Source organism: Aplidium turbinatum, chromosome 6, assembly GCF_918807975.1.
Source record: "Aplidium turbinatum chromosome 6, kaAplTurb1.1, whole genome shotgun sequence".
In the NCBI taxonomy this organism is placed as follows: domain Eukaryota; kingdom Metazoa; phylum Chordata; class Ascidiacea; order Aplousobranchia; family Polyclinidae; genus Aplidium; species Aplidium turbinatum.
In genome coordinates, this window is record NC_137477.1 from 16,316,985 (window position 1) to 16,334,181 (window position 17,197).

General features: G+C 40.6%; 1 protein-coding gene across 2 annotated transcripts in view; it reads left to right on the forward strand.

Annotated features, from left to right (window-relative positions):
• Window positions 1-11,926, forward strand: part of LOC145771624 (E3 ubiquitin-protein ligase SMURF2-like) — a 43,448-nt gene extending 31,522 nt beyond the window's left edge. Inside the window, exons 1-13 of one of the 2 annotated variants that reach the window (XM_082583339.1) lie at window positions 449-569; window positions 4,423-4,461; window positions 4,704-4,812; window positions 5,208-5,395; window positions 5,884-6,091; window positions 6,747-7,279; window positions 7,534-7,702; window positions 7,992-8,142; window positions 8,455-8,652; window positions 9,078-9,314; window positions 9,567-9,766; window positions 9,993-10,139; window positions 10,381-11,926. In XM_082583339.1, the coding sequence (XP_082439465.1) occupies window positions 527-569; window positions 4,423-4,461; window positions 4,704-4,812; window positions 5,208-5,395; window positions 5,884-6,091; window positions 6,747-7,279; window positions 7,534-7,702; window positions 7,992-8,142; window positions 8,455-8,652; window positions 9,078-9,314; window positions 9,567-9,766; window positions 9,993-10,139; window positions 10,381-10,480 (2,322 nt within the window). In that variant the 5' untranslated portion in view covers window positions 449-526 and the 3' untranslated portion in view covers window positions 10,481-11,926. Of the gene's footprint in view, window positions 1-448; window positions 570-4,422; window positions 4,462-4,703; window positions 4,813-5,207; window positions 5,396-5,883; window positions 6,092-6,746; window positions 7,280-7,533; window positions 7,703-7,991; window positions 8,143-8,454; window positions 8,653-9,077; window positions 9,315-9,566; window positions 9,767-9,992; window positions 10,140-10,380 lie in introns of those variants that run through there. The other variant, XM_082583338.1, reaches the window with a different exon arrangement.
• The last annotated feature ends 5,271 nt before the right edge of the window (window positions 11,927-17,197 follow it).

Genomic DNA, 17,197 nt, shown 5'->3' on the forward strand with positions numbered 1-17,197 from the left:
GTTGATCAGGGTATTTTCATAACTAATATTCTGTGGAGTTGGCTTGTCTTTTTAGCAAATTGCTACTAGTATTTCACGTCAAAATTACGTCCTTTCTCAGAAAAAGCTAACTAGTGAGTCCTTTTCCACTGCATTTGCCTTCTGGCAGTGACTTGCGGTTACGTTGCCAGTCAGAAGCAGATATTTGTGATTGAAAACCACTGAAGAGTCATTTCACTTTAGGCTTATTACCTGATCTTACATTAAATATAAATGCTGCTTTTTTGCTGGGTATCTCTTGAAGATGAAGCTTGTTAATACTTTGCTAATTTTTGAATAAACTCACGCGACTTGTTACCTTCTCTGCCCTCCAGGATCAACCAACTTTTTGCCTGGTTTTCAAAACATTCATTTTTGGACTTTCAGCAGAAAGATGTATAATATCTAACATAAGTGAATTGGCTGTGATCTGTGCGCGAGTATTTCGCGCCAATAATTGCATTGTACATTGTGGATTTGAGATTCGATTGTGACGACACAAGTGGTCATGGGAGTAAATATGTTTAAAGTGAAGAAAATTCGGGTTACAGGTGAGTCATGTATTCTTCGATGCTAAATTCACCTTTTTTATTGCTGAAATGTCAACAAATCTACGAAGTGCAAAGATCTTTTTCCTCTTTTATATGTCTCCCTATCAGAAGATATGGGGTAGGAATGTTTCCAATATTCCTGATCGAATAATTCTAAGACCGTGGCTAAGTTGAGAAAACTTTAAAGCCAAAAACTTGTTAGTGTATTTGGGAAAATATGAAGCCCTGGGCAAAGAGCACATTTCTTAAACCTAACCCTGGCAACATCTGCCACGAACAATACTCTTTGATCGCAACCATGCCAACCAGTGCCTTATTAAATACTGTATAACTGCGTAATCCTTATCGTCCTTGTTCTGTGCAGGCGACACGATAACCTTGCACACGACCTTTGTTCATTTATTGTTGTCGTTATTATGACGTAACATGCAGGGAATCGGCGCCATTGTATAGATCCTGATAGCTATTTCATGTTTGCTTGATGGAGAGCTGGTGCTGACTGTATGCAGTCAAAGGCACCAAACGATGTTGAAAGTTGAAAATGAAGCGGTGTTATATCTTTCAATGATTGATCAGCACAGCTCCTTTTGAGTGTTTACACAATAAAATCTGGTTGTTTTTTGGTCGTTTGTAATGCAATGAAGGATTTACAAAATCTTGTTGGTGAAAATACAAAAAAAAATATTGGTATATTGGTTTTAAGTGATGATCACTTAGTGATTGTTAGGGCAAGTGAAGTAAAAAAAGTCAAGGTATTTTAGTAACTTATTGCGGTGTGATTTTAAGAGAGTTCTGGACACAAGGAGTAGGTTTCAAAATCATAATTTGATAGGTCAATAAAAAGTCAATTTTTTGTCGTTGGTTAATTTTCGATCAATAAAGTCAATTCCATGTAATTGACACGTTCAGTCCAAATGTTTTTTTTTTAATGCTGAGGGAGAAAAACTGATACGTTATTGGTTTTACAACTTTTTGTTCATCATTCTCAATCTGTGCTGGTGCACTTCGTTTAGCTTCACACTGCAAAACAGGGGCTCTATCCACTTTTAGAATTCGGGGGGGTGATTTTTCGACAGTGGGTTAAAATCATCATAGTCATTTCAATTTCTGGGGGGCTGCGCCCCCCAGACCCCCCATTGCAGCATCAGCTTTATTGATCATCAATGTGCACAGGGCTTCCAAATAGTTTCACAAAGTATGTTTCGGAAATGGCATTTTTGGGTAAGCGTTTAACTAAGTTAAAACTCCACATCGTAAACGCCTGTCTCGTAGTTCAGGGTTACCAAACCAAAGAAGTGATACCAGTTAACAACCGAAATTTTTTTTTTTCAAAATTCGATCAATAAGATATCACAAAACCTTTTCAAAGCCAAATGAGTGGGGGGGGGGGGGGGGGTTATTTTGCATTGCTCACCTACCACTTCAATGAGTGGGGAGGTGATCACCCCCCTCACCCCCCTTGGATAGAGCCCATGCTGCAAAACAATGACGATATTTCCAGAATAATGGACATAAAAGACCAGAAAGTTGATTGAGCACAGATTTGACACCGCTCAAGAGCATGTGGCCGTGTCTTTGGCAAGACACCGAAAGGCGTGCCGTCGATTGAGGAGTGGCGCCCTTTCTACTATAGCCCTTGATTTCTTTCATGATTATGAACATTACACTGCTCTAGGGAGAAATTGTTACAACCGTTCTTAAGGCTTGGCCTACTGAACTAAACATTACGTCACATTTCAACTCTTGTTCTTGGTGAATGTGATGTTCACGGTGGACTTTACAATGTGGAATTCGTTGATTTCTTATATGGCCTTCAGCCGTGTCCAATATATTCTGTTGAGGATTTCAATGTTTTTTGATGATTTTGCGTTTTTTCGTTCAAGCAGCTTTATTTTAAATATAAAATACAAGAAACAATCATTTAATCAAATTTTCGTTATGTCAATAAAGTCAATTTTTTTAAATTTTAAAGTCAATTTTGGTCTCTAGATCAGGCTGACCTGAGTTGAATTCCAGCTCAACTCGAAGTAATTTACGTCGTTTTCTAACGCTCTGCCAGATGGTTCGGTTCCAAGTAGTCAAGACCAAGGCTGTCAAAAATTGAAATATTTTGAAATACTTTCTTACCGACACTCTTTATGCAAATAGAGTAATCAGCAAATCGTTAGGAAATCACAACAAAACAAAATTGATTTTCTTGTGAAACGGAACCAAGGCGCAAAGTAACTAAATATTTCAAACTGTTTTTGTTTTGAATACCCGATTACCCCGAAAAAGTTGACACAGAAATCTAGTTGCATCCGCATAACTGGCCTGCCATAATCAAGTCTCGTATCCTTGTGTTGATTTAACGTTGGCACACATGATATTAATGTTAACAAGCAGAGCCATGTTAACTTGTACTTGAGCGCAAACTGGTTTCCGCATTACAACGTGGCTCAGGCATTTTATCTTTGTTTGACTTCATACGACGTTAAATCGACGTAAAGGCTGCCTGCGTAAGCTTGAGGAATGCCAGTCCAGCTGCGGAATGTTTGCACTTTTTTGTTGTTGGTGACAAAACGTTGAATGGCATCGTTCTGACGTTACAGTAATTCACTTTCGTTGTCGTTGTTTGGTTTCCTGCTGATATTGAAACGAGATTTCTTCTTCCACTCTGGCAATGTTTCATTGATGGTCCCTTCAAGTTCATGAGTCGCGATATTTGTCAGAATAGATCCAGTGGCTTGGGCTCAAGATTGGAAGGGAGTACTAAAATGTGTAGTGTAGAAGTTAATGATCACAGCAACTTCTTGATCACTGAAACCCTTCGTTTGTCGAGCTTGAAGTGACGTCACAAACGTGGAGCCCACCTCGGCCTGGTGACGGTTGGTCATTTTGTTGGTTTCCTTGGTTAGTCTCTTTGGTTTCGTTGTGGTTGGAGCTGAGATGTCCTTTCGACATCCGATACCGCGACTGAATCTCCATTTGAGTGGAAGAAACGTTATCATGACATTGACTTGATTGAACGTCTTGTTCAAAATCTGAGCTTACTTGACACATAGTGGCAACGACTAACCTCACGACTATTCTCAAGCAGCACGACTCTTTCGTGAGAGGAAATGTAGTCAGTCGAGGTTGGAGGCGTCTTAATTTAATCGAAAGCAAAAACCTCTTCTCCCCAATACCTCCAAACTTCTACCCAGTTCAGTATTTTAACTGTTCTTCTTCTTCTTTGCCATTTGACGTGTTGCCACGCTGGCACTTACGCAATGGTCAGGCTGAAACTTGGCGACAATCTTTATCCCTAATGGCAACTTCTCAGAGACACCCTCTTGAATACTAGTCGTTCGGTTTGGATAGCTTTGGGAATGCAGTTTAATTTAAAATAGCAGATCTGATTTTAAACACGTGAAGAATTTGTTGACAACAGCCGTCGGCCAGGTCTCTCTGGTGCTATCAACCGACGATGACCTAATGGCGCCGTCTGTGAGTTGTAGTGTCACAGACACGACGTCACGTGAAAAACGCCTTGATGTGTAAAATCGAGAATCTTACCATGCGATGCCATGTGAACTACTTAGTCTACCTTTTGGATATTGCTGTTTCTGATGGCTTTAAACGCAGACGAATAAAGTAAAATTTCAAATGAAGATATCATTTATATTTAAAAGGAATCTGCCCAGTGGTTCTAACATCTAGTGTAATATCCCGCTGATATTCGGTTGTGTATGTAATACAAAAACATTGCTTCTTGCTGTGTGGTTTTCGACACCCCCTGGAATAACCAGCAGACCAGTTGACGTGCAAACATTGACCATATTCTGTGTGTCTTACTGGTGCATCCAATATAATCAAAATATTTTCTTTACAGTTCTCTGCGCCAAGAATATCTGCAAACGAGATTTCTTCAGTAAGTAACACTCCATTATTTTTGACTATATTTGTTATTTGTGTTATACTTTGATGGGATTTAAGCTTGTGTGCTGCGCCGCTGCTGTACATGTTCAAAGCGTTGGTATGGCACCGATGACGCTCGCTTAAACTTTTTTTTGAACTTGAAGTTTGTAATTTTGTTCGTTCGTATATATTGGATTGCTTTAACTACGGGTGTCATTTTATGGAAATAACCTCATCTTCGTTATTCGTTACTAGGGCTTCCAGATCCTTTCGCGAAGATATTGGTGGACGGTTCCGGGCAGTGTCATGCTACTGGTACCTGCAAAGCGACACTGGATCCCAAGTGGAACCAACATTATGATTTGTGAGTTGGCCATATTGTAGTTTTTTTAAAGTGTGAAGGTTTTTGTAAAGATATTGCGCCTTTTCTGGGGTTGTTTGAAACGTCAATGATGTTTCAATGCTTCATCGAGTCCTGACCCAACCAACGGTGTGACGCAGAGGGGTTTCAAAGCGGTGGAAATATTTTAATACCAATTGCGTTTCTACGATGGCATAGATTTTCCAGCCGGATGATGATGACGATAAGCATACCATTTAGTAGCCACATATCAAGATTTCGGTTTGTTTTACACTTTCTGGGTTGCAGTGGTGCTAATACAACAGCTTTTAAGCTCATTCTGTGTATTAAGTTTATTTTTCCTTAGTGATCATCAACAAGATTTACATAGCAAAGAATGACTTATCATCGCATTCCAGATACGTCGGTAAGTCTGACAGCATCACGATCTCCATCTGGAACCAGCGAAAAGTCCATAAGAGGCAGGGAGCGGGATTCCTAGGGTGTGTCCGAATCATGTCAAATGCCATCAACAGGCTGAAGGACACGGGATACCAGAGGCTGGATCTCTGCAAAAGTTCTAAAGGAGATAACGAGCCAGTAAAGGGTGAGCGGTGCTTGATTTAGAAAAACTTCGATTAAGCTTTTTGTTTTCATGAACAATTTAATGAAGCTACGATGGTTGTTTAGAACGCCAACAACCCGTTGAGGTTGTCACTGTTTTCTTGATTAATGTTTTGCAAACCCCAAACGCAAGAAGAAGAAGATGTTTTGCAATGGCATAATTTTTGTTTGCGACATACCATCAAAATTAGTTTTGTGTTGTCGTCGCTATAACGAAGCACACTGTTGTGACGGAGCAAATGCTAATGAAGCAATGGAATTTTATATTATGATATAACTTGAGCTTATGAGTAAATACTTCATTCCTTCAACCAATGCTAGTGGCTGTGGTTTCTGACTCTAAATCTTTTAAAGAAATTATAGAAAATAAAAGTTGTAAGTTTGAACACTGAAGAGTTTGTGGCTCAAGTTTGGTAGGTTTTTCTCATATCCACTTATCTCAAAATCAATATTTCTTTCACTTTCTTTTAGGACAAATAGTGGTGAGCATTGAAAGCAGAGACATCGAAGAGAGGCCATCGCCCGACCTGGTCATCGAGCCCCGGTCGTATCGTCCCCCTAGCAACCAGGTTGTGGATGGGAGATCCATGATCCCTCCTCCTAATGAAAACGATCTTCCTGAAGGCTGGGAGTCTCGGATGTCGAACGGGAGAATGCAGTACATCAATCACTACACAAGGTGTGGATTATGTTTCACATCTAACTCGTTTTTTCTCTACTAATTGGACTATAAGTGCCATACCAACTATAATGTGTGCTGTACCATCAGCATGAATGCCGAATAAAAACCAAACAACAGAAACACGTCGATTGGATCAGTGGTTCCCAACCTTTATTCGAAGCGACTCAATTTTAAAAAAAAATGAAGTTTAGAAAATTTTGTAACCCAAGCACAACCTGATATATTACTTGGATGGAAAGCATCCAGAAAAAAAATATGATGGCAACATTACGTCTTGATAACGGGGTAGTGTACTTGCAAAATAAGAACGACCCAAAAATTTTTTCTGGCAACCTAACTTTGGGTCGTGACCATGATCGTGACCCATAAATTGGGAACCACTAGATTAGATGACCACGTTACATCACTGCTGCGTTATAATATACACCTGTGTCCTGTGGGTACATCGGCTTTGGGTTTATAAATCTCAGTGTTGTACAACATTGTTGTGGCCTATTTTGACCGGAAGAAATGAACAGTTGGTTTGATTTTACGTTAAACTTAAAACTTTTTTGAGTTAGACTTTGATCAGGCATGATAGAATGTCTGGCGCTGTGGCACCATGTGTCGTTACTGCCAAATATCTTCCAACACAATATTTTATTTTTGCTAGGACGACGCAGTTGGAACGACCAACACAATCTTCACTCCCACAGCGCCCCCGACGCCCGCTCAGTGACATCGTCGACCCTCGGTCGTCTTCCCAGCACCGGAATCGAACCAGCAGTACCAGTGTTGGCCCCGCCCACCCGATCGCGTCCGCTTCAGGTCAGAAATCCACTTCGGACGTGACGATGTCGCGACGTCATAAACACTTTATGACGCGAAACGAACTACACGGCCCCGCTACCCCCTTGCCCGAGGGGTACGAGCAAAGGACAACTCAACAAGGGCAAGTTTATTTTCTGCACACCCAAACTGGAGTATCATCATGGCATGACCCAAGAATACCCAGAAACCTCACCCACATAAACCCCGAAGACCTGGGGCCTTTACCTTCTGGCTGGGAGCTCCGATCAACAGCCACAGGTCGCCTTTATTACGTTGATCATTCGAGTCGAACGACCCAGTTTACTGACCCCCGAATCGGCCGCTACATCGGGCAAATGCAGACTGGGGAAAGAGGGAGTGCTCCATCTCATGACGGTGAGTGGCTTTGTCTTAACCAATCATCGTGTTATTTGTTTTTGTTATTTACATTTGTTTCTTTAACTGCTGCTCAACACTAACGTCACACGTTTCAAATGCGAGTATTTCACCATATTTGTGTTGCAACTAATTTAAATCACCAATGTTTTTTGTTAAGAAACTCGATGTGACTGCAAGCTCGACCGCAGCAGTTGCCGCCACTTTGGCTTGTGTTTTGATTTCGTCATGTATGTTTTGTTGCATGTCTCCAGGCAATCGAGGCCCTGTCGAGTCGAACCCCGAACCTCACCTTCCCCGCTACAAACGCGATTTAGCTCACAAGCTCAAGATACTGCGGAAGGAACTTCAGTCGCAACAGCCACAGACCGGTCACTGCAGAATAGAAATCAAACGATCTGAAACATTCGAGCAGTCGTACAGGTTGGTCATGGCCAGCGTGCTCACATTGGTTAATCGAACGTACCGCACCTTCTTGTAGCAAGCTGCATCGCTTCAACTGCAAAGAGACTTCGTTTTAAAAAATCACTGAAAACACGCATTCATGTTCAAGGCTTCAAGCTTACCAGTACCACACGTTATTTCTTGTAAACTATTATTTTTTATTTTCTGGTCTCATCTTCTTATGTAAATTGTGCATAATCTTCACAACCCTCCATCAGCTGCTCTTGTGCCTCAAATTTGCTAACAACAGTTCGTTATTACGTCACAGCCTTATCATGAAAATGAAGCCCAAAGATTTACGTAAGCGGCTGATGGTCAAGTTCAGTGGTGAGGATGGGCTGGATTATGGTGGATTGGCCAGGGAGTGGCTCTATGTGTTGTCGCATGAAATGCTAAATCCTTACTATGGTCTCTTCCAGGTAACCGATTCATCGAAAGTTGATGACTTCCTTTTTATTGTTTGTCATCTCTCAATGACCACAAAATATTTCAATATTTTATGAAGGTTGGATTAAAATCAAATTCGGCGTTGTATAATCTAATATTCTTATGTACAGTAGTTATAGTTAGCAAAGTTACCCGGCCTAGATATGCGGAATCTTGAAGCGAAGAGAAGACGCACGCTTATTCGACGGTAAAGTGTTTAAGCATTAAACTTGTAATATTTGTATTGATGTGCTTGGCTTCCGTGGTTATAACAAATGTGAATCACACGTGACGTCATATTGCAGTACTCCCGCGAGGACATCTACACCCTTCAAATAAATCCCGACTCCGACGTGAATCCCGACCACCTATCCTACTTCCATTTCGTTGGGAGGATACTGGGATTGGCGGTCTACCACGGCCACTACATCGACGGTGGCTTCACAATGCTTTTCTACAAGCAACTGTTGGGGAAGCCAATATCCTTGGAAGACATGGAAGAGGTGAAAATTCGAAGACATTTTGCACTGCGGAAAATGGTGTAACCCAGCTACTAAAAGTTGCTATTTTTGCATCGTCTTATCGTCAGCAGACATGGAGACGTTCCAAAAAGGCAGCTCTTGCAAACTGGGAATCATGTCGCACAAGTGTGTTTATATTTCACAGCAAGTGCAAACTTGATTGCGACAAGTTGATTGATTACAGCAGCACTAAAGGTGTAAAGTTTAAGCGATTTATAAATTGCAAGGGCTTATGTCTTGATGCAACGATGGTTCATTGCCGAAAGTTGTGAACCTTGAGCTTTGTAGTTAGTTCAAAGCATGCAGCTTTAACTGGACAATGATGACGTGTGTTGACGACGCAAGTTTAGCGCGACATGACAATTTGCAATGACGTGCCACATCATGTCACCTTTGACTCTTCACAGGTTGATCCAGAACTGTATAAATCCATGCGTTGGATCCTTGAGAACGACATCCACGGAGTCCTGGATCACACCTTCTGCGTGGAATCGGACTCCTTTGGAAAGAGGCGATCTCATGAGCTGAAACCGAACGGGTCTGACATCCCAGTCACGGAGGAAAATAAACGGGAGTACGTCAAGCTCTACGTCAACTGGAGGTTCCTCCGTGGAATCGAGGCACAGTTCCTCTCCCTGTCCAAGGTAACCGTCCCACCATCCGGGAATCTATTGCGTCAGCGATGTTGAAACAGTTGCTCTGTGTGGCGCAATAACATTACAGTTATCTGCTCATGTGCAGTAGTTGGTATTGATATTAGTTTGATCACAATGATATGTAATACGTGCTTTATGATCATGTGTCACAGAGAAGTCAAACCGTTTGTCTTCCACTTCCACAAGTCTGGAAGAACAAAGCGTAGATCTCTAATACAATCTCCATTGTTTTCTATTCAGGGATTCAATGAGCTCGTTCCTCAGCATCTTCTCCGCCCGTTTGATGAGAGAGAGCTGGAGCTAATCATCGGAGGTTTAGGCAAGATCGATATGGACGACTGGAAGAGACACACTCGACTCAAGCATTGCAGCCAGGATAGCAACGTCGTTGTTTGGTTTTGGAAGGCCGTCGAAAGCTTCGATGAAGAGAAGCGGGCGAGGTAAATGACGTTCTTTTACGATTGCACGACGTCATTTTGATGTAACGCGCTGCTCCAAAACTTTACACCTCGAAGTGACAGTCTGCGCTCAGATGCGTTTTGATTTGACAATACACACTACACAGTCCACAGTGCCGCTGTCTTTAAATGCTTCATCGTTTTAACTCGGCAGTTGATTGAACTTCAGACTCTATTTTCACGTCATAATGACGTTCATTATATGCAGGGTGCTTCAATTTGTCACCGGCTCGTCACGAGTACCCCTGCAAGGTTTCAAAGCGTTGCAAGGGTCCACAGGTACTCAAGGTCCACGCCTGTTTACCATCCAATGCATCGACAGCAAAACGGACTGCCTGCCAAAAGCCCACACTTGGTGAGTCTGCATGTATTGTTAATTCAACCTTTATTTTTCTTCTGACCACAAAAAGCCACCAAACTACGTGATGATGCTTTAGTGATTACGTTAATGTTGTCAGTTCACAAACTGTTGACTTAAAGAAGTGTGTGATGAACTTTCTCTTCAATAAAATCTTGTTTCTTCATTGGCGAACCATTTTTGCTACGTTTTGCGTATGACGTGATTGCTACAATTTTTATCAAACTTTCATGTTTAGCTTCAACCGCATTGACCTCCCGTCATACGAAACTTACGAAAAGCTTTTGGACAAGCTCACTTGCGCTGTCGAAAACACTTGCGGATTCTTTACCGAGTGACGACGATCGTAACGTGGAAGCCCCAGGTTTGTTTCTGATCGGTGGCGGCACAAAAAGCGGATTGGTTCTTGCCACAAAGGTGTAGCTTTCTTCAATTGTCGTACCATGGTAACAGACACGGGAAAATGCCAGTGACAAAAGGTCAAAGGTCGCGATGTAACGAAACATCAGAGCTCCAGCTACATTTTTTCACCAGCCAGTTTGACGTTATCCATTACGCTCGCTATACGTGGTGTCTTTCACCCCGGTAGAATCCCCGCTCTCGGGTTCCTCCATGTGAGATGCTTTTGACATAAAGAACTTCATTTCGTGAATAAACTGACGTCACCAAGCTCGATATTCAACCGCCAGTGAAGTTGCGATAATTTTCCTCCATGTTCCTTTCAAAATTTTCATGTTGCCTTAGTCACTCTTCTGCTATGTCAGTTTTAACGTCGCTTCAACGTTACAGCGATGTTCGGATGCGCCGACGCCTACCTCATTGTGTACATAGTCTGGCTAGCAAAACCCGTCCTTTTTACCTTGGTAGGTTACAACGTGTTCTGATGTTGAATTAATGTAAAAAGGACGTATTTTGCTAGCTGGGAGACGATGTTGCATATCAATATTTCATATATTTCTGTTGTTGGGAACCCATGGCTACCCCACCGTTAGTGGTTGATGAAACATTAGTTCAACTTTTCAACCTACTATTCTTATGTTTATTCCACGTCATAATCGAGGTTTGAGGAATTTCGTAAACTATTTTGTTCATATTTATTTTATGTTGGTTTTGACGTCACAGTAGACGTATACTGTTTTGTTGATTTTATATTTTTATTTCTTTTTTCTTTAAATGCAGGTCGGCCAGGCATTACCCGACCCACCGCATTTCAATGAAATTTTGCTAGTTTATAAATAGTTTTAAATTATTACATTTTACAAAATGTCTGCGAATAGCTTAACTCTGTAGGTCTCGGTTTTTCAAGTAAATTTATTGAAATACATGGACCGCTTGCCGAGACTGGAAGGTTTTGCTCCGAAATTAATAATTGATTCTATTAGGCTTGCTATGGGCGCTGTTGCTTTTTCAAAATCCATCGTGGACTTTTATTTTCGTTTGAAATATGTTTTCGCGATCAATGATTGTTGTTCACCATTGATGATGATGATGATGCTCGATGTGTCCCATGCTATCGTGGCTGCTCATAGTTCATTACGTTTGGAAGATTTTGTGGTCGTCTCGTATTCCGGGGAATACCCAGCCATGGAACTTCCGTCATTGTGACGTGCGAGACTTTTGTCAGTGTTGTGTTTTATGACGTTATCTGGTGCTATTATCTCATTATATCGTGCAGAATGGATGTTTGGTCAACCAGGCAAATCCATTCAATAGGTCGTTCTGTGACGCACTCTGTGACGTCATCACAAATGACGTGAAAGCTTATCCCACAAATACAGTTTATGCCAAATATATCTGTAGTGATAGTTTGTATTTGCAGGTGGCTGGCGACTAAGGCCGCAGCGTGACTGATAAGGTTGATTTTCATGATAAACTGGCTGAACGCGGAACAGTAAGTGTTCGCTTTTGGAGCGTTGCTCTACTTCGGCGTTTCCAACTGAAGTTCTTTTGACTAAAGGGTTGTCTTTGCAATGGTCGCTACCGAACATCAGAATTCCCACTCGCGTTTTTAACTGGTTGACCGGGCCTGCGTCAGTGTTTCAAAGCTTCGACAGTGTGCGATATTGCAAGGATTAATCTCTCAAGCTTTTGATAAAGATTTCCTCAATCCTTAATTTTCTATGATTTGGGCCTGTTCAAATATCACTGCTTCAAAGAAAATTCTTAGGCGTTGAGTCAGAATCTGAACACGGTTTGACTCGATCCTGCAAGGGTTTTGAGTTATTTTTTATTCTATATTTCATAAATCGGCCAAATTTTCCTGTGTGAAAGCACTCAAATCGCTGTGATAGCAGTCTAGTTGAGCAGGCATTGGCAAAAAGTATTGAAGATACCACAAATAATAAAAACAGAGTTGTCGCGGCAGGTATGTTGGCGTGTTCGAAGTCGTTAAAAATAGGCGGACTCTTGCTTCATACAACAGGGAGGCAGCCACCCTCCCTGTAGTCAAAAAACGCGCATATTCGGGCCAAAATGTACAAATATTTGGGCAAACTATGTTACATAAACTGCCTCCTTGATCCTTTTACAAAACTGTTCAAGTCAATATGTTGATTTGGACACCAACAAAATATGAAATTGTCCGAACTTGGTTAGTTTTTCTATGAAGCCGACCAAATCAATTATAACCTATTAACTTGGGCACCAACACCAACAAACTATAAAATTATGTTAACCCTTTGCTTTTCACCTTTTTTGTCAAGTTAACTGCTCAGAGGGGCTTTGGACCAAATTCAATCATTAGCCTACGTGTGATCTGCTGGTTCTTTTTGAACAGAATTCGTAATAATGTGTAGAAAAATCACTTGTCTATAAGTTTGAAAACGAACATCAGCCTATCTTGTTTCAACGTAATTTGCCGTTTCTTGACATTTGCAGGGAAGCAGCTGACTCGATGACTGATTAGTCTTTCGCTGCTTCCTGTCTGTTGTGGTATCTAGATTGCTATGGTGCTATTTTGTTCATATTGTGTACAGTATAATTGTATCGTACTATTCTCGCAACAGACGAAATAAAAGGTTTTTCTCACTCTCTCATCCGGCTGAAGAAATCTAAACTTCATTATTTTGTCTCCACGTTGGACATTAATGGAACCTATCTGCAGAGGTGGGCAAAGTTACTCTCAAAAGTAACTGAGTTACAGTTACTTGGCCAAAATAGTAACTGAGTTACCGTTACAGTTACCGATTTCAAAAATGTAACTAGTTACAGTTACTTGTGTGAAGAGAGGGGCGTTCTTCCCGGCTATCAGCACAAGGCTGAGCACTCGCTAGTACAGCGAGCAGCTGCGATTCGCTAGCCATAACGGTGTAGCTTCCACGCAAGCCATTCAGACTTTCCAATCAACGATATGTTTCTCGGCAGCCGATTTGTAGCAAGAATTGACAGCGATAGACACGTGTTTCGCCCATGAGGCTGGGCTCATCAGTATCGCACCGTATTCTGCCACAAATTTATTCGACCTAGTTACTATCAGTTACTCATAAATTTCAACATAAACGCTGTAATCCAAATTTAAACAAACAATTGTTTGCGGGAGGCGCATCCATTCTTCTCAACATTTATTAGATGTAGGCCTATCACGCACCCTGTGGTGCAAATTTTTTTCTAGTTACGCAGTTGCCTTTTTTTGATGTAATTTGTTTTCCGTCTGTCTGTTTTCCACACTATTGCTTATAATCGTTGCGTTTTTCTTGATGCATTATAGTCAGTTAGTTATAGTTACTTTCAAAAAGTTTAAATTTATTGCAATTTATACATATTTTCAGATTCCTGATGAGGGCTTAAGTTAAGCCGAAAACGTTTAACTGTTAAACTACTTGTAAATATGTAAAATATATTGTTGTAATGCTCAACCCTGTGGTATTGTTGTGTTTTGCCTGTCTTTGGTACAAAAAAGCAAACTCTCTCCCGAAACTATATTCTCTTTAAATACTCGAAACAAAGGAAATAATTTGTTTTTCCTGCTATGACTCGAAATTACTTAGACATCGACTTCCGATTTTGAATCGAGAAAACAATGATGTAATAAGGTTGCGAACAGTGAACGGAACACCGAGACTCTGGGTCCTAAATACTCCAAAACTACGGCTCCTGTACACCTCTGGCAGCTATACGACAAGCATGAACTGAGTTATCAAGTGTTGCCAAACACTTTTGCTAAACATTGCATAGAAAGTCACATATTGATCAATCACCAAAAGCAATTAATTTAGCCAAATCAGTTCTCAAAAAGCGCCAAAAAAGAGCCAAATCATAAATATGAAGCCAAATGTCTTAAAAAATTGCCAGATTTCTGGATTTTAGGGATGAATTTGCCAATATGGCAATCCTGCTCCATAAGATCACACAACAAGAGCGCCGTGCATGGGCAGTCCGGCAGTGCTGCTCCGATACAGCTGCGAGAAGAATGCATTTTGCGAAACGCGCAGCAAACACGCATAAAGCATGACACAAACATGTGCAGAGAAATCAGGGATATCTAGAGAAGGGGATATGAAGGCTCGAAGCGATTGCCTTATTCTCATGACACTACCAGGGCGGTAGTTTGTAGTGCTTTAAACATGTGTTTCTTTTTAAAATGGCAGTGGCTATTTGACCGGCTCCGGTCTTTGAATCTGAAACACTATTTGACCGGTCATGACGTCACTACATAAGCACTTTTTTCTTTCAAAACAAAAGACGATAAGCGCCTTAAGTTTTAAATTCAACACGTTTTATTCAACTGAGTCCGTGGCGCATGCGTAACGTCTCCGGCTGCCATTCTAGAGGGATTGAGTTCGATACTATCCGGAAGCGTTCTTTTTTTTAACTATAAAAGGAAACAAACTGATATGAATGAATCAACAAGTGAATAAAAAAGTTTCAAAACGAATTAAAAAAGTTTTTTCTAGTCTTTATTTTTAACAAATTCCTTTCATTTCTTAGCACAAATTCTCTGAAAAAATCACACCTTCTAATAGGCTGTATCCTGTAAGATTACGTTTCGCTGAAGTCCGAAGTTAAAAATTAAATCCAGTCTCATTGTCGCACAACAATCAGTCAAGTTTCAAATCATCATCTCAACCAACCCTTCAAGACAACTTTCCACTTTCACTTTACTACGCTACGCTGAAGAGGTCGGGAGATCGAAACACTGGCCTTTGTCCGTAGTTGCTTTTCATAATGTCTTTTTAGACATTCTTTTTGGGTCAATAATGTCTTTTTAGATATTACTTTTAAAGAAATAAAAAGGAGTCAAAAGGCATGTAAATTTCACTCTGTGTGGAGCTACATGTACTTGAGAGGTTAACTGTTATTCTTTTATTCACAAATTAAAAAAACTTAACTTTATTACTCACATTTGGAAAGATTTAAAAAAATGGGCTGTAGGCTACTCAAATTAAAAATTGACTACAAAAATGCACTTTGGGTCAAAATTTAGTTAAAAAAAAAAAAAAAAAAGAACGCTTCCGGATAGTATCGAACTCATTCCCTCTAGAATGACAGCCCTAGACGTTACGTATGCGCCACGGACTCAGTTGAATAAAACGTATTGAATTTAAAACTTAACGCGCTTATCGTCTTTTGCTTTAAAAGAGAAAAAGAAAAAAGTGCTTATGTAGTGACGTCATGACCGGTCAAATAGTGTTTCAGATTCAAAGACCGGAGCCGGTCAAATAGCCACTGCCTTTTAAAATCATAGAAAGTTTTGTAGTGCAGCTGGTACAATGAGCTACAGAAGACAGTTAGCAAATGTTACATAGAGCATATTTAAAGAATACTTGTTTGGAAAGACAGTTGAAAAGTTACCAGTAAGCTGTTTTTTTTAACAAAGCCTTTGCGGTAGGCTAGATGTAAAGCAAGTATATGGGTAGTTGAATTAACAAGCAACCATGAGCATGCTGTGATTATCCAGGCCTGATGCTAATAGCGCAATGCAAGTTATCATAACAAGATTTATTAAACTACTATCGGTGCCAATTGTCATTTTACTATAAACACAGATTATTTACGATAAACAAAAGCCCTTCTATTGTCAGACGTAATAAAAGCCTTCGTATCCCCTTCTTTAGATATCCCTGAGAGAAATGGACGGCAATTAGAAACACAAATTTCAATACAAAAGTAACTTGTAACTGTTGAAAAAGTGCTAAAATAGGAACTAGTTACCGCGTTTCGTTACTTTTGGAAAATAGTAACAAAGTTACCGTTACAGTTACTCAAAAAGTAACTAGTTACTGCCCACCTCTGCCTATCTGTATGGCGAGATTCACACCGAACATACAAAACTGTCTTCAGCATAACAAAGTGGCGCATGTTTATTTTTTTTACCATTCACACCAGAAATACAATTTCTGGTTTCTCTTTCAAATTCTCTTTCTTTCTCAGGAACCATGTCTGCAGTTAGCCTATATAAATTATTGTATATTTAATTTATTTATATACGTTTCATTTGCAAAGAACCACGCACAGGCACAATGACATTGACACAAACTACATACGAGTGTGTTTCTATTAGAGTTGCCAGATTGGGCGCTTTTACACCCAATTGATTTCTCCAGGCTACTTTTGATTTTCTCCAGGCTACTCCAATGGCTACTTTTGATTTCTCCAGGTGCCAAAAATTCGCGTTGGGCGCGCTTTTTTGGCTGGCGCCCAATTGGGCTACTTTTTTTTAAAATATAATATAACTTTTTATGTAAAAATTGTATTATGGGAACGTTCAAATATTACGTAACGCTTTTTTTCCGAATTTTTGACCCCCCCCCCCTCCCCCATGTAACGCCAACGTAACGCTTTTTTCAATCCCCCCCTCCCCCATGTAACGCTTTTTCACTACGAATTCAGCACAAAAAACTACCATTCCGTACTCGAAAGCGTTACGTAACGTTTTGCTTGAACCCCCTCCCCCCCGATGTGACGCTAACGTAACGTTTTGCATAAACCCCCCCCTCCCCCTCGAAGGCGTTACGTAATATTTGAACGTTCCCTATGTTTAAGAATTTTACCTAATTTGTACTTATTTCATCGAAGAGCAGCGTTTTTGGAGGCCTCGGTCAGGCAGGGTTACCGGT